The sequence below is a fragment of the Artemia sp. Qi Xiang Cuo genome, chromosome 2, assembly GCF_049724085.1.
Source record: "Artemia sp. Qi Xiang Cuo chromosome 2, ASM4972408v1, whole genome shotgun sequence".
NCBI classification, from domain to species: Eukaryota; Metazoa; Arthropoda; class Branchiopoda; order Anostraca; family Artemiidae; genus Artemia; species Artemia sp. Qi Xiang Cuo.
Window position 1 is genome coordinate 28,003,146 of NC_142795.1, and position 18,502 is coordinate 28,021,647.

Below are 18,502 nucleotides of genomic sequence, written 5' to 3' on the forward strand. Positions count from 1 at the left end.
AAAAGTCCTTGCGTAGTTTTGCTTAAAAAAAGTTCAAGATTTCTCTTTTTTTGCTAAATAAAAGATAAGTAGAGGTGAGGTCTTCTCCTTCGAGAAGGAGAGGTGTTGAAGGGGCCACGGGCCTTTTTGAGTCTCGGATTATTTAAATTAGAAATTATTGTATGTTTTTGATTTAAGCAAGGTGCAACATGCGTGTCTTTTTCCTATTAGATAAAAAAAACAAGTTTTTTTAACTGAAAGTAAGGAGCGACATTAAAACTTAAAACGAACAGAAATTATTCCGTTTATGAAAGGGGCTGTCCCCTCCTCAACGCCTCGCTCTTTACGCTAAAGTTTTTCATCGTTTAAAAAAAAATAGAGTTGTGAGAAAGTCAAACTTTAGCGTAAACAGCGAGGCGTTGAGGAGGGGACACCCCATTTCATAAATAGAATAATTTCTGTACTTTTTAATTTTTAATGACGCTCCTTACTTTCAGTTAAAAAAAAACTTGTTTTTTTTTTATTTAATTTTTGAACGTTTTTGAATAAATGCAGGTTTTGATCTTGGCTCACCGTACATGAATAATTAAAACAAAATTTTCATATTAATTTACTTTTATTTGGTTAAATGGCTTTCCCGAAACTTGTTTAATTTTATTTACGAACGTTTTTATTAGTAATAAATATACGTAACTTACGTAACGAACTTCTATATTCATATATTATTAATACGTATATTAGGGGGTTCGCCCCCTAGTCAATACCTTGCTCTTTAAGTGAAAGTTCTAATTTTGTTCCAATTCTTTAAAAATTACCGCTTAATCACAAAGGCCGTTAATTAGAATAAATAGCTCTTATGAAAGTACTAAAAAATCTTTGGCTTAAAGAGCAAGGTATTGACTTGGGGGTGAACCCAATCATATATGTAATATTTTCTGTTCGTTTAAAGTTTTGATGTTGCTGCTGTTGCAGTTGAATAACTTGTTTTTTTATATTTAATTTCTGATCTATTTTTAAATAATGCTGGGAAGTCCGGCATCCCCTTCATAGCAATGTCCCTTCCCCCATGAAAACTTCCCTCATGGAAAGATTCTCCCACATAACCCCCGACCCCCCCCCCCCACTACCAGGAAAAATCTCCCCTGAAAACGTCTGTATACTTCCAAATAACCAATACTATATGTTAACATTGGGTAAAGTTCATAACTTTCAGCCCTCCCCCGGGAACTTCGAAGGATTAAGTCATCCTAAAAGCCATACTTATAATATTTTCGAACATGCTGAACAAAATGGCTATCTCAAAATTTTGATCAGGTGACTTTGGGAAAAAATGAGCGTGGGAGGGGGCCTAGTTGCCCTCCATTTTTTTGGTCACTTAAAAAGGGAACTAGAACTTTTAATTTCCATTCCAATGAGCCCTCCCACGATATTCTAGGACCACTGGGTCGATAAGATTATCCCTGGGAAAAAAAAAAAAAATAAACACGCACCCGTGATCTTTCTTCTGGCAAAAAATGCAAAATTCCACATTTTTATTGATAGGAGCTTGAAACCTCTACGGTAGAGTTCTCTGATAGATGGAACATGATGGTGTGCTTTTCATTCAGGTTCTATAGCCTTTAGGGAATCTTTCCCCCTTTTTTCGAAAATCAGCCAAATTTTGTCAGGCGCGTAACTTTTGATGGGTAGGATTAAACTCGATGAAACTTATATATTTGAAATCAGCATTAAAATTTGATTCTTTTAGTGCATCTATAGGTATCAAAATCCCGTTTCCTAGAGTTTCGGTTACCATTGAGCCGGGTCGCTCCTTACTTACAGTTCGTTACCACGAACTGTTTGAAAGCGCTGGAGGGGCAGGGGTGCTGGTAAATTGAGACTGTGAATGGGCCATTTTTGCATGGACTGGTTTATTTCCGTGGATCATACTGGTTAATAATCCCCGGTCCAAAAAAGTGGGACACTAATAAGATGGGTTTCATATAAGATGGGACACTCCTACCTTTCTGCTAGAAAAATGGCGATGGAGTATTCTTTTATGATTCCGGTTCAAACAAGGTGCCGAAATCTACTTATCTGCTAGGATATTGGCAATGGGAGGGTGATGTGATATTAAGAAGGCCATGAGCCAGCTTTTTTGCCTCTAAAAGTAATATTTTAGAATCCTTTTGTGATTCCAATTCAAACAATGCGTAACATCCCTAGATTTTCCAACTTTCATGCAAACAATATTTAATTGCCCCAATTGCCCTTTTTTTTTTTAATTGCCCCAACTAGGTGTCATTTTAATTGCCCCAACTAGGTGTGATCGTAATCCTATTGACAAAGTATTGGATTATTTATAAAAAAAAAACTAAACAGAAGAACTTCTTACTTATAAAATAATCCATTTCAATGAAAATACAACTTAAAAACAAGAAAATGGAAGATCAAGTCTTAATCAACAATAATGAAAAACTGAGGCCCTCCTGATAAAGTATAATCCAAATTATCATTCAATATGATGGATCGGAAGATATGTGACATTATTTTTATCTTATATGTATGGGAAGCGGGGGGAGGGGTCAAAAGACTAAAAAGATATGGAAATGATGACTATAATTTGAACTATGTCAGGTATTTGGGAGTAGAAAAAGATATGTTACTGATATAGACGAAATTTCCTTGTGTTTGGAGTACCTTTTATGTCTCCATGCTACTTGACGAAAAGGACGTCACGATTTATAGTTGTCGTTGATCTGTTGCTTTTCACTTAGTTAATATTTCGACCGGAAAATGTACATTATTTCTTTTGTTTTTTCTTTTTAATTTCATTTACAAAGAGTATGGGTAACTTATAAGAATGGAAACTGGCGCTTGTCCCGACCAAAAACAGCATCAACGTCACCTAGCATTTGGCGTTTCCTTGCAATTGTCTTTGGTCGCTTATTTAGAAGATCAGATCTTTAAAGGTTGAATCTTCAAGTAATATTAAGTCTCCATTTGTAGGTAATGCTATAGCACTCGTATTCATCACATACTGATAATGCTGAGTTTGATTCCTGTGCGAAGTTTTGCAATCGAGATTTGTTAGTGTAAAATATGATTCGTTGGAATCGAGTATATAGATATTTTATTTTGTGTCCTAAAATATCCACCGTATAACCGTTTATGAAATACCGTAATGTACCGTTACAACCGTGCGATCACAATATTTCAAACGGTTTTTATCTTCCAATACAATGAAAAAATAAAATTATGTGACTCACCTTACCCTTTTTTGTAAAGAAGCAAATTGTCATTTCATTTTGATTCTGGTAAGTCAGGAAATTTCAAAATAGAAAATACACCAATATTGATATTACTCAGTGTCAGTATTACTCAAACCAACATATTGAGCCGGTATTATTGTTGTGAACATGCAAAGACGTGTTTGCCAGTTTTATGATAAAAAGCCATTTTTATGTTCATTGAAAATGAGTGAGGTGAATGTCAACCTATATAAAAAGAAGCCAGTTTGTATCGATCAAGTTTGAAGTAAAATGCTTATATTCTATGCTTGGTCAATCTGCTTCTGGATCTAATGAAGAATACGTAAAATACGAGCATCTTCAAATGAAACACAGAAGTGAAAAACTAGGGTTGGAATGGAGTGAGAACTTTTCTGAAGACAGTGATTAAAATGTAAACGTAAGCGGATGTTTCGCTAAGGTGACCAGTAGTCGCCTTCAGTGGAATAGGAGGATCAAACTCGAACGAAAAACTAGTTAAAATTTTTTTTAGCTAAGGCTCAGTTAATTGTAGTCTTAATTTTTGGTTTAAATTTAAAGTTTAAGTTTTAAATTAAATTTAAGTTTAAGTAGTTCGTCTCTATTTTTATCGAATAGATTTTTCGATTGTGAATTATATTTTTATTGTTTTTAATTTTATGCTATATTTAAGGAATCACTAATGTGTAGTTAGTGATAGCTAGGACACGTTCTGCGGATGAATGATGACAGATTGTCCAAGATTATCCTTGTCGGGCAACCGTGTAGGGCTAAACGAAAAGCAGTTCGCCTCCAGGGTTGGGAGGATGTCGTAAGGAAAGATTTAAGGATTTAGGAACTGCTTGGGGGGTATCAAGAGGGAGGCTTAAAATAGATTGGGATGGAGGAGTGTGCGTGGCTGTTGGCCTCAGGTGGCTTGGTGCTGCATTGAGCTGCTAGTAGTAGTAGTACTAACATGCAGTAATCTCATAGTTTAACGACTTTTCGCTAACTCAAGAATTTTTTTGTAAGCTGTATTTCGTAACAAAGTGTTAGTATGGAGCGACTCCTGCTAATAGTAATCGAAACTCTAAAAAAGTAGTTTGACAAAAATACTACACACCAGTATATTTGTGTTGATTCTAATTATTTAAAATTTGTTCAGCTTAAAGTTACCTGTTAAAAGTTACGAGCACGAAAACTTTGCTGAATTTTTGGAAAAGTGTTCCATAAATAGTAAATTTAGTCTATGCTTTTATTAAATGTATCTTTAGACAGAAAAAACAGCCCTTTCTATGATGCCTAATTTTCAGCTGCGTGTGAACTCTTGTTTAACTATGCTTTTTATGTCTTACTAAGTCTATTTTCAATTTTTTTTTTTCTAGCTAATTGATACTAAGAGCAGTCGAATAATATATACATTTACTGGTCATCTCGATTCAGTTAACCATTTGGCCTTATCCCCTGATGGTGGTCGATTTGTGTCTGCTTCCAAGGATAGAACATGCATGGTTTGGGACTTGGAAAAAGTGCTCAAGGAGGCAGATGGTATCAATAATGAAAATTCTGGTAATGGTGGTGGTAATTTCTAACCCTTTTGTAGTTTGGTCCGTATAACCTTATTTAGCTTTTATAATTTTATTTAGATTTTCTGGGATTTTATGTCAAAATTCTACGAGCATACAATTTGACTATTTTATTTTATTTTTGTTTTACTTGCTTTTTCTTCTTAGTAGAAGGATTGCTACTAATATTTAGATAAAGTATTTTCAATATCTAAGGTTGCATTCCAATTTTAACTTCGAGTAACTCTCAATTAACTTAATTGTTTAAATTATACAAAGAAAGATTTGATCTGTATTGAAATTTAATAATTTTTACACATTTTTTACTCTTTTTTTTGGCAACAAAAACAGTAACAAAATAATATTACCTACAGAGTCAATTTTTGGTTCTGGGGAAGGGATAAAGTCAAATTTCCAAATGTCAAAATTCTACGAACATACAACTTGACTATTTTTTCGTTTTCTCACTTGTTTTTTCTTCTTAGTAAATGGAATGCTACTATTGTTTACAATCATTACTTAGGCAGCGCTTTTGCGCCTGCCTATGATCAATAATTTTTAATATCTAAGGTTGCATTCCTATTTTAACTTAGAGCAACTCTCAATTAAACTAAATTATTTAACTATTTAAATTATTTTACAAGTATTAACACTGTTTAAAGTATTTAAAAATATTTAACAGTTGAAAATTATTTAACTTTATGTGTGCCTCAATTGTTGTAGAGCACTAATATTAACTCAACGACAGGAACAAAAGAACTGTTTTTTGTTTTTAGTCTTTAAACCGTTTTGTTGTCTTTAGTCAAAGACAAAAGAACCGTTTTGGCAAAATGGCACAATGAGTATATTACGTCTAAAGGTTGCATCTAACATTTACATCCGTTTAACGTGATTGCCGAAAACTGTTTTCTTAGCTGTTTTCAAAGGGAATTTCACCAGGATAATATAGATCAGGGAATCAAAGGGTAATTTGATTGGACATATTCCGCCGTGCAGTGAGATGGTCCATCTCACAGCAGGGGCTGTGGAGTCGGAGCTTTCATAAATTATTACTGAATGAAATTGGAGTCGGAGTTAGAATCGATATATTAAAAATATCTGGAGTTATAGTCGGGGTCGGTTATAACGTATAAAATCTAGTTAAGTGAAGCTTAAAAACAGGGCTGTGGAGTTGGGGTCGTGGATTCGGAGTTTTAGTATATTTTCTCTGCATAGAGTCGGAATCAGAGTTCGAGTCGGTATATTGAAAAGGTCCAGAGGGGACTGGGGGCGCCCCCCCCCCCCCAGCGTAGTCTAAAGTGGTGTAATTTACTTAATTAACTCAAGTTTGCGTTAATCAACCTATATTGCGCTACACACCCCTCCTCCCTAAAAAAAATTTTTCGGATCAACCTATTTTGTGCCCCTCCCCCCCCCCTCAAAAAAAAAATCCTGGATCCGCCCCTTAAAAGGTCTGGAGTAGGAGTTGGAGTCGGTTTTAACCAACAGCCGAATCCACAGCCCTTGAGATTGAACATGTATTGCCCTGTTTCTTGAACACTAGAACAGACAGGATTGGCGGAGGTGTTGCCCTGTATGTACGCGATGATATCCCCTGCAAATATTTAGATAACTTCAATGACCCTAACCATGAAGCGATCTGGGCATTATGCAAGCCAAAACATTTACCACGAGATGTCTCTTGCATCATTATCGCAAGTATCTACTATCCTGAAAGCGCCAAGAACAGACGGCTTTTGGAATCCTACCTTCAGTCTACGTTAGACACATTACGTCAGCGGTATAGCCGCCCGGCCTTCATAATAGCTGGTGACTTCAACCAAACAAAGAAACAATGGCTTGCTAATACGCTGGGTATGTCACAAGTGGTCAAGATATCCACCCATGTGACCGGGAGCACCCTTGACCTTATTCTTACAAACCTTGCTCCATATTACAAAGACGTGTCTTCGAACGGGCCATTGGGCAAATCGGACCATCACACTCTACTGATGAAGGCAAAAAGTGAAATCAGGAAGCTTAAGAAAATAAAAGTACTCCGGAGACGTATCACGAAGTCTGCTATTAATACGTACGGAATGTGGGTCGGTACTCACTGCTTCAGCGAAGTATACAACGAAAGCGATGTCAACAGGAAAGCAGAAATATTTCAGTCCCTACTCTATGACAAATACTTAGAAGTTTTCCCGGAAAAGCAATTTGTCGTGAGCGAATCTGACAAAGCCCTGGATCACTCCAAAAATAAAACAGCTGATTCGCGAAAAAACTACTGTAAGGCAGTCAAGTGGTGACGCAACGTCGTTACGATTATTAAGAAACAAAATCGTTAGCCTTTGTCGCGAGGCAAGAAAGTCCTTTGGAAAATCCCTTTCGGACCCAGAAATAAAAAAGGATCCCCGTAAATGGCACCGTCTAGTAAGGAAGATTGCTGGAAAAACAGTATCATCCAGTGTCCGTATTCTGAACGATGATGGGTCACTCGTGAGTGCAAATGACGTCAACAATTACTTTACTGACATTTGTACATCCTTTCCTGCCCCAACTAACACTGAAATAGAGAATCTACTGTCAATATGCCCTGACGAAGGTTGAAATCGAAATAGTTGAGTATCAAGTTTTCAAAGAGTTGAACAAGTTGAGTCCATCCAGTAGCTCTTTTCCTGAAGAGCTGCCTATAAGGTTAATACGAGAGTTCTCTCTTTTCCTGGCCAAGCCACTTGGACACATCATCAGAGAATGTTTCGCCCAGTCAACTTTCCCGTCGTGCTGGAAACGCGCATTTGTGCGCGTTATACCGAAGACTAAAACACCCAAATCTTGCAACGAGTTACGACCGATATCAATCACATCTACCTTTGCAAAAGTCACCGAGTCATTCATCCTGTGTGAATTGCTCAAGAAAACGCGGGAAAACATAGACCGTTACCAGTATGGCGGTCTCAAAGGATGCAATACCTCGATATACCTTGTGCGCCTAGTTGACATTATCTTCAAGTGGCTTGACAAGGGAAGTACCGTCATTGATCTAGCTCTCGTCGATTTCAGGAAGGCATTGGACCTGATTTGTCATCTTATGGCAGCAAAAAATATGCGAGGAATGGGAACACAGAAGCGGTCTCTTGCATTAATGATGAGCTTCCTTCAGGACAGAATGCAGTGTGTATTTCCATTGTTTGAAGGTGACTTGATCTCATACTGGTCTAAACTTACCTGTGGAGCCCCTTAGGGTACAAGACTTGCTGGTTTCATATTTATCTCCCTCATCAACTTCCTCCTTCAGAATTTCGAAGAGCGACTCAAATTCGTCGACGATTTATCATTTGTCCTCAAATACCTCGTGAGAGAAGGTGTAATTGAACGTCAGTTCAGCGAGACCCTTCTGGCATCATTCTCTGAGGACTGTGAACGTTACAAGCTGACACTGAATGCAGATAAATCAATGATCCTCAGGTTTTGCCCCTTAAAGCGTGATTAGGAATTCCCGAAAGTCCCTTTCTCTGTTGTTCCATCTGCAAAAAACCTCAGAGTCACATTATCGATGGACTACACATTCACCGAACACGTGGAGAAGGTTATTAAGGCTGGCAATGCATCACTTCAGACCCTAGTCCTGATGCGCGGGTTTGGCTGCGACGCTCAAAGCCTAAAAAATACCTATATTATGTATGTGAGACCTGTACTCGAATACGCCGTCTCTGTCTGGGGACCTTTTGTCCAGAGCACCCACTACCTTTGCAATGACCTTGAATCTTTGCAGAAACGAGCTGTTAACATAATCGTTGGTAACAGAAGTGAAGACTACAACAAACTCTTGCAAGAACTGAACCTTTAATCTCTCAGCGACAGACGATTATCACTGATCATGTCCCTCGGCAAGTCACTGCTATCTTAGCCCCATCACAGACTGATGCTCCCACCCGATGCTCCTGTTAACCAAAGAACCAGATCCCAGTCGAAGCTACAACCCCCGGTCTGCAGGACCAACCGCTACAAAAACACGTTTGTCCCCTTTTTCGTAGAAGCATACAAGACTTAGTGTTATTTGTATTCACGTGTTAGTGTTCTTATAGTGTTATTATAGTGTTATTTGTATTTTTTTTTTTTTTTTTTTTTTTTTTCCATATTGTTGTAAAGACGACATAAATTATCCATGGCTACGCTGTTCGATCTTAATAAACCTATGTCTATGTCTATGAATGCAGCTCAGTAAACAATTTTGGCAATTATTTCAGAAGTTTTGAAACGTCGAATGTGACCTTTAGGCGTAGCAGCGACTGTATGTGTATGCATGTTGTTTTTTTTATCAGCCCATGTTCCGTATTCTAATCTTGCCCTAGCTTTTCATAACCACTAGATATAAGTTAGATACAAAAGATTCTACCAATATTAAAAATTTTTTTAGGTTCGATCTAAATTAAAATTAGATCTATAATTGGAATCAAAATTTTAGTGAATTAAAATTAAGATATTTCTAACTTTTGAATATTCCTAAGTACTTTTTATTAGTAATTTGAATATCTGGTTGAATTTAATGCTTATTATTGAATGAGCAATAACTGCATACATATATACTTATTTACTTATATATAATTTTTTTTCTGGAAAACTTTACTAACTTTATCTGAAAATTGACAACTCGTTTATGGCCTTAATTTTGGGAGAGAAAAAATATCCTATGATTGACGCCACGAATACCCAGACGTCCAATACGCTTGTTTTTTGTGTTTTTTGTTTTACTTTCTATAGCTTATAAAATAAAATTAAGTATAGTTGCTTTGCGAAAGAGATAGAAAAAAGCTATTTTTTCTTTTAACCTAGCGAATCTCGATTCCCTGGTACTTCTTGCTAAACACAAATTAAAAAAATGTCTTTTCAGTTGCTATTCCCTTCGGCAATGGTATCATATATCGAAAATATAAAGGGGGGGGGGCTCATTTTCTGTAACAAAAGAAAAAACAACGTTGAGCAACCGTGCCTAAGCATACGTAGTGGCGACTTTACTGCTTAGAGAAGTAGTCGAGTAATTTAGAAAAGTCTTTTGTCCCGTTGACAAGAATAGCGAAGTGATTGACTGATTTTACTTCGGGAAACCCGACTTGCCCCAACACACATCCAACGATATTATTGAGATAGAAACCCACACACTCTGGGTCGAGAACGAGTCCTCAAAGGCCCATTTTATATGCCCCCCCCCCCAAAAAAAAAAACAACAAAACAAAACTAATTACTGGCAAGGGGACCAATGGTAAATTTGATGCCCCACCTCTTGTTATAAATTTTACAGCTTTCGAGACTCTTCCTTCCCTCACTAAGCCTCCAGCTTAACATTCAATGCCTTGAAATCCCCAGTCGATACCAACTCCTAGCTGAACGTGCTTCTATTAAATATCTCCTTGTTTCTACGGTCATCTTGAGCCTTTGTATGGATTCTTCCCAAAATTCCCAAATCGTTTAATGACTTCTGTCGCCATTCCTATCTCCACCCTTTGTAGCTGTAATATTTGTTTAGTCAGTGTATGGTTAGGCTTCGGAAGTACTTTTTTTTATTTCATTGTGTTCTACCTTCTTATGAAAATTTTGTTACATTCTTCCAATGCTCCACCTCATCAATGACGCATTCCAGAAGTTGCGAAAAATGGAGATGAAAGGTTCTGATCCATATTCTGTCAGTGGGTTCCAACCTTGGCTGCTTCATCTGTCGTCTCACTACTGTTGATTCCAGAGTGACGTGGGGGCCCGATTTCAGATTAATTTGGTTACATTTGGATGCTAGACTATTCAACGCTTCTTAGCATTCTAATTTACTTTTTGCTGATACTTTATATTCTGAAGAGTCTTAAAGATTTCTTGGTAATCAGTTAAAATATGTATATTTGCATTCATGCTTTCTTTTTTCATCAGTGTTCTATCTGCCTGTTCTATTGCAAAAATTTCAGCCTGGAATATCGTTGTAGATCTTCGCAAATGATTACTAGCTATTTCTTTTTCTGAATCAGGTGTATTCCAGTATCTTACTTTTCCATATCTCGGTTTCCCGTTGCTTTTATAGATCAACTCAATCCTCTGCTCTGTTTCTTTTTTTGTATTTGATATCGATCCAGAACTGCCTCATAGGTTTGACAATGGGGTAATATTATCCTTATGTATGTGCAACTCCTTGCACTTACGCATCGTTGAGTTGTAGATGTCAATTTAGATTCAATATTCCAATTTCCGATCTGCTGCCTGGCTTTTTTCTTTTTCTTTTTTTTTATTGACAGCTAATCTGGGAATCTAGCAGCACTTTTCACTGATTTTTCTGCTAGAAAATTTTATGAGTTGGAGCCCCAGAATCAGTTCCGTTGATGTTGTAGCCATTCCATAGTATGCTGACGTTATATTGGGCATGCTAGCCTTTGTGCCCTTGTTAAACGGGCAATGGGGTTTCTATCGGAGTCAAATTGGACCATGCAACCGCTTCATGTGATGAAATCAGTCTATTACAGTCTTATATAGGTACATGGTCTTATCATGGTTTTGGTATGCAGGGTTTAGGCCACAACCTAGTGAAGAACCTAGTAAGCCCATGGTAGCCAAAAATTTAAAGTTACATTTTGAAATAAGCTTAAGTGGGGAAGAATCGTTATTTCAAGCTGATTCAGGAATGGCAGCTATGATTTCGATTAATCTTGATGGTGAAAGTTTATTGCGAAAATAAATTTATGGGAATTTCAAAAAATAGCCTGAGATCACAAAAATTGTCTCACGTCTCATGGGATGTTGGAGGTTTTTTTTTTTTTTTTTTTTTTTTTTTTTTTTTTTTTTTTTTTTAGAATTAAGCCTCAGCTCTGTCTCAACACCTGTTGGAGCTGAGTTGGGGAAGCTGCAGTTTCCCTTACTTACTCGCAGAGTGAGCTATCCAGCTAAAGTGAATGGTCTAATACTACTGCAAGGTGCTTAAATTGTCTTTTCAGGGAAATCGAGTCGTCGTTTATTTTTAGAGTAAAGAGAATTTAACTTTTTATTTTAAAATGAAAAATCTAGAAAAATTGGAAGACCAATCGGTTTATTAAACTTTAGAATAGTTGCTGTCAAATGGATATTTGAAGTTTGATACATGTGTTTCGTGTTAATAGATAGAAAGTGCTTTTTGTACAATGACTAACAAAGATATTGTTGATTTAGACAAACTGTGTACTTTCTTTATTTCTACAATTTTATTTTATTTTTATAAATGTGGCCCTTGTGGTTTTTATACCTCTTTAAGTGTGTACATACCAATAACATTAAGTAATATATTAAGGTTCACATATTCTTTTGTCTTTTTGTTATGCATAACCAGGAGGAAGAAAATCAACCTATTTACTTATACCAAGTAAGATTATTTGTCGCTATATTTATTATTTTCTTTATATTATTTTGAATAATATTTTATTTGTCATTTAATATAATATCATATTATGTTATTGTTATTTATTATATTATTTTATATGTTTTATTATTTTAGCTGACTTATCCAAATCAGTAGTTTTGCTAATTTTGCCCTTTGCTTATGTTCTCCATGTCTTATCTTATAGCTGGTTGTTTTAAGTGTATTTTTCTTTTGCATGAAATGTTTTTGTCCATGTGCTATTAATAATACTATCTAACAGTAGTTTGGTTTTATGTTAGTTTTATTGTTCTTTCTTTTCTTTAAAGACTAGATTTTATTTCATAGCTACGACAATTTTAAAAATATTTTATTTTGGAAGTAAACAAACCAATAACACTGGACATTTCGTGAACAGTTCAGGGCCATTAAAATGGCCAACGAAAAAATAAAATTCGTAAAACTAGTAAAAGATAAAAAATAAAAGAAAAAAGACTGATGCAAGACTATCAATAAGTTTTTAGCACTAAGATCTTACATCTAAGGTCTTTCATCTTTCTACAAAGATTATCGTTTTTTAACTCATCTTTGTTCTAAGATCTTACAGCTCACTGATGTTAGCAAAAAGCATGAAAGACGCCATCTTTCTGCCATATAGAACAATGATGAGATAATTTTGATGACATACTCTTCATTGTTCTCAGACCGCTGATCAGAGCAGAATGCTGAAAGATGTTTGCATAAAAACGACAAAAGATGTAAGATCTTAATTCAAAGATTTCACTTTTAAGCGTTTTCTGACAAAAGATGTAAAATCTTAGCACATTGATGAGTGAAAAAACGTCCCTAATAATAGTGGTTGAACAACAGTCACTATAACCCAGTACAAGGGACTCAACCTAGCACTACTGCTGCTAGAACTAACAATTGATTCCACCATCAAGCATTCCGAGGCCAAGAAGCTGTATACGCTTCTTCTCTTCCGCAATCTGTTTGAAGCTTCGCTCTTTACTCCTTTCTATGAAATTCTAGTGTCCTTTAAGTATTTTCTTTTAACCTCTTCTGAATCCATTCGGAGACGGCCTACTTTTGGTTTTGATCAGATGGATCATGTTAGGCTAAAAAGGACAATTAGATTCATACCAATAAATTATTATAAGGAAAAGACAGTATCCTAGACTTTTCTAAGATATAGTATATTTTTAGAAATAAGATATTCTGTAAACCACAATCACTAACAATACAGTAATTATGACATATGAAAAAGAAAGACAGCTTGTGGATAAATGAATCCTTTTGGAATGGTTAATTCGTCAATTCTTTTACTCTATAACTTTAGTTGTCACATTTATAGTTATTAGATTGTTATTAATAGTTATTAAGTATAGTTATCGCTGTTTGAATTTCCATGCTCTCGTTTCCTTTTGTTACTAACCTCTAAAGATTAGCATTTTCATGGTTGCAGAATGCGTCTCAACGTATTAAAAAGCGAACAAGTCTCCAGACTCACCTTGCCTATGATAGCGCAGTGAATTGATGCTCAACTTAGCAATATGGGGCCCATGGATTAATCCCCGCAGCTGCAAGATTGGACGACAAGCTTACTACTTGTCCCCCCCCCAAAAAAAAAAATATCAGCAAATGAAACATTGATTCCGCCCTATGCACCAGCAGTGGATCTGGAGGAACTTTATCCTAAACCCACCTATTAAGTGACCTCTATATGCCCTTCCTTTATTGCTAGAATACACCTCTCCTGCATTAAGAAAAGTTTATTGCAATGTATTTGGCTATTTTTGGCGTTCAGCAAGGAATTGCACTTATTAAATTGTGTTCCAAAGCCCTTGTTTTGACTTACTATCTCCTAATCCTACTTCAGAGCTCAATAAACGGCAATTCTGTACTTTTGGAAATTTTATTTTTTCTGGTTGCTATGGGCTGAAATTCGTTCTTTGCTAGGTTGTGCCGCATGTTCAACCATGATAGAAAAATCTTGGACTACCACATTTGATAGCTACATTAATTGCGTTTATTCCGTAAATTATTGCAGCTAACCCATGCGGTTTAAGACAGAGAGAATGGGAAGCTTATAAGAGTTGGATCTTCACTGATTTAACATGGGAAGATAGAAATTAAAAACTATTTATATTAATTATAGTGTAGTGTTTGGTGACTTCACGAAAAAGTAGAAATTCCGAAGAAAACCGAATTTATGATCAGATCAATCAGCAGTTATAGAAGCTGATTGAAGATAGAAGCTGAGATTTATGCGCAAATTATAATTAATCAGCATTTTTACTTTAATTTGCATCTATTTTATATAAAGCAGGCCTAGGTTAAACTTAAAAAAAAAATATTTTCATATTGAATGTCAAAATAAGTGCTTTCACAATATTATATCTGATTCATCATTTCTGTGGACAGTTAAAAAACGACAAAGAAAGAGAACTGAATATTTTTTGCCTCATTAAAAACGTAGGTATTTCCGAAGACAACACTGCCTTTTCACGACATACCACTGTACCGTACCACTACGCCATGCCACCGTACTACTGCTGAGGACGACCACTGCATATGTGACCGAAATATCCAGAAGCGTTTGTCGTTGTTTCACTGACAAAAAAAGGATTTGCCCCTATTGAACTACTATTTGTGCGTAAGAAAAAAAAACAGTATTCATGTCAAAGACGAATGGATCAGAACGCTGTAGTGTAGACATAAATACGAATGAAACACCCACATTCTCTGGTGTTTTGACAGGTTACAGCAAAGGGACAAGGGTAAAATATTCAATGGACACATTATACGCTGAAAGACTGGGTTCAAGGAACTCAGGTGACGTTTATAGCTCGAAATGTCAAAACTATATTACTAGAATATTAAATCAAAGTAAAGTAATAAAAAGATATGTTTCTGAAAGTTAATTTTTGTAGAAACTTAGTAGGATACATTTATTATGGAAATAATATGGATTTTGATTAGTTTTCCTATGACCCTTTTGTAAATAATCGCCTGACTGTAATTTCGCTTAGATTGTCTGTCGACAGCTCAAAAAGTGTATATTATTACTATAGGTAGTTCATTTCCTTCTTTACATAGTTTGACAATTTTTATTTTCTTTTTTCGCTCTGCTTAAATACCTTATTTCATACGCTAAACTTTCGCCTCTTTGTTATCTTTATGGTCACTGAGAAAGACTCAGAAATGGGGTCGAAATATATACCGTTGTCTTATGCATCTTTTCTTCCCTTAGAATTAGGTTCTCAGTATTAGGGTCGAAATATTTACCGTTTGCGTATGCATCTTTGCTTATATAATTGGTTATAAATTAATCGTTAAAAACCATTCTGTTGCTTTTATTTGCTTATAACTTGGTCTATTATTATTATTGTAGAAAGTTTGCGACCGAACAAAACGCCATCTCCGCGCTCCCGTCAGGACTCTCACTTCAAAATGTTTAATAAGGATGACAATGAACGGGATCCTTGTTTGCTTGTAATCTACCCACAATCCCTTCAGGTAGAGAATCCCAATAATAGCACGGAAGATGCACTTGATTCATCCATAGATCACTTAGTAATTTCTTTCTTATATTTATTTTTTGCTTAATTTTGTTTTGTTGTCCTTCATTTTTCTATTTTTACTTTGCCTTTTCTATCTATATCTTAGTAGATGCTTATAATGTGGCTGGAATATTGAAATTTTGATCTATCAATTATGATTAGTTTGATATTGAATACTATATCGAAGACAATGTCTCTTACTGTGGGGTCAAACTCTTGTGGTCAAGTTATGTTTATAGTATTCTGTTATTATTTCAACTATCCATTGCACAGAACTGCCTGAGGCCAACACACCAATGTAAATAATAAGTAGCAATTACTTATATTTATATATACCCATTATTTATATATAGCAATTATTCATATACCCAGCAATGCAATGTACATGAATAATGTAAAACTCTATCAAATTAGTCAGGTAATAAATACCACTTGTACCGCCTCCCCTCAGGGATTCTGTAATGCTAACTGGTAAAACATAAAAATACTGAATATTCACCAAACCATAGGGACTGTTAAAAATCAAAACAGCTTTCTGCAACAAAATAATTATTCGTTAAGTTCACTATTTACGGTAATCTGTTTTCAGCATACCCTGATGAATCACTCAGTGGTTCAGCTTTGTGATATCAAATAAAATTAGTGATTCAGGATTCTAATAGTGATTGTTGTCATTTGGTAATAAAATTTGTAATTCAAGTTTAGTGATTTTAGGTAAAATCGCTCCTGCTGAATCGATTTGTTACCCGGTTCTAGGCAACCCCCTTCCCCTCAGCGGAAAATTTAACTCCTTGAAAATCCCCTTCCCCTGAAAATTTCCCCCGCAGACAATTACCGCCCTGGAAAATTCCCCCTCGTTTAAAATTGAGCAGCCAAAGGGAAAGTATAACAAATCAAAAGAATGAACAAAGAAAGGATTTTGAAATTTTCTACCTATATTCCAAAATATAGGTAGAATATATCGTGCAGAATAACCTATAGTATTTTTTTTTGGGGGGGGGGGCTGAGTTATCATCGCAGAGTAATAGATAGATAGGTAGATCGTGTATTTCAAAAGCCCAAGAGCCATATAAACACAAAAATTTATGAAAAATAAAGAAATCACAACAGAACAAATTACGAAACACACATTAACATGATACATAGCGAAAAACACCTTACGGTAATTCATGGAGGAAATAAATATAATGTTATAAAGAAAACAATAGATAATTGTAAATACATTTTCTACTTTACCATTCCTTTTCTATGTGTGCGCCAACTAGAAATATTGTGGCTGTACCACTACTTAGTTAAATACCAGGAGACAGCGAAACAGTCCTACATAAGTAATGACACCTTAAACCGGGGAGCACAGGGCACTTTCGGAGAAAACGGTCCAAATCTTCGTCCTCATCCCTACAAAGAGGACACACATACCGACCATCAGGATGTACTATCCCCCTGTCGAACACCATTTGCCTTCTCTGGATTGGAAGGCAATTCGCCCTAAGCTGAATCTATCTACATAAAATCTTAGCCGGTAAATTGAATTTAAAATCTATTTCCTTTTCAAGACTAGGTTTAGCCTGAATACAATGATTCAATATATCCGAATTTAAAGCTAACCCTTGTCATTGACTTTCTGAAATACTTCGTGCCTGCCTTTCTAATTGTGCTGGTAGAAAATAGAAACCAAAGCTATCCTTCCGTAAGTAAGCGATTCCACTACGACTAGTAATGACCTAATTTGGGATGGCCACAATGTTTTCGAAACATAACTCAACATCTGATAATAAGCAGCTCTTACTAGTCTATCTTCATTACACCTAATGAGCTTCAACCAAAATCTAAGCATCAAAATAGACCTACGTAGTTTTAACGAAAACAGGCCCATATCACCTTTCAGAATCTGTGAATGAGTTGTCTGATGTAATCCCAACAGTCTTTTATAATACTGGAGCTGGAGGGACTCCAACTTCTGTGCCGCTTCTCCGCCCCAAATCTCTGCTCCATATTCTATTACTGGTAAAATTTTTGTATTAAATATTCTTTTATGCATTTTTAGGCTTTTAATTCCCATTATCGTCAGATTTCTAAAAAATTGCAGACATGGCCACTTTACCTCTATTAATTAGTTCATCAACATGACTCTTCAAACTTCCATTATCCGATAAAACAAATCCTGAATATTTTATTCTTTTACTTACTTTCATTTCCTTATTATTAAATTTAAATCCATAACTATCTTCGCCATTTGTTTTCCTTTTTTTTTAAATAACAACTTCACTCTTTTCAACGTTCAGTCTTAATTTTTTCATCTGCAAATATTCTTCTATGAGACTCAAAAGCGTCTGCAGATCTTGCGGTGTACTAGCCACCAAAGCAATATCATCTACAAATAATAATAGTGATAGTTTATGGGTCACTAGACTAAATTTCGGAGCCTATCTATTCTCTAGAAAATCAACAACATCATTTATAAAAATATTAAACAATTTAGGAGAAAGAGTGCTGCCTTGTTTTACTCCCAGCTTAATATTAAAAAGCCTAGAAATCATGTTACCAAATAACATGATTCCACTCACACAAATATACCTACTCACTATCAACCTCACAAATAAATGAGGGAGGCCAATTCTAAACAGGGCATCCTTCAATAGCTCTCTGTCGATACTGTCGAACGCCTTATAGAGGTCCAGAAATCCCACATGAAGACAAGTTTTTCCCTTTCTATACTTATCAATTAATGCCTTTAAAATAAATATTGTATCTACCGTCCCGTACCCTGTCCTAAAACCTCCTTGTTCTTCATGTATTATTTTATTTTTATTTAACCAT

At 35.6% G+C, this 18,502-nt stretch overlaps 1 protein-coding gene across 6 annotated transcripts in view; it reads left to right on the plus strand.

Moving 5' to 3' along the window:
* The window catches only part of LOC148955079 (uncharacterized), a 165,651-nt gene that overhangs the window by 70,611 nt on the left and 76,538 nt on the right, over window positions 1-18,502 (plus strand). For 4 of the 6 annotated variants that reach the window (XM_089100113.1, XM_089100123.1, XM_089100080.1 and 1 more), the window contains exons 12-13: window positions 4,592-4,775; window positions 15,514-15,695. In XM_089100113.1, coding sequence (XP_088956239.1) covers window positions 4,592-4,775; window positions 15,514-15,695 — 366 coding nt within the window. The remainder of the gene's footprint in view (window positions 1-4,591; window positions 4,776-15,513; window positions 15,696-18,502) is intronic. The other 2 variants (XM_089100104.1, XM_089100095.1) reach the window with 2 other exon arrangements.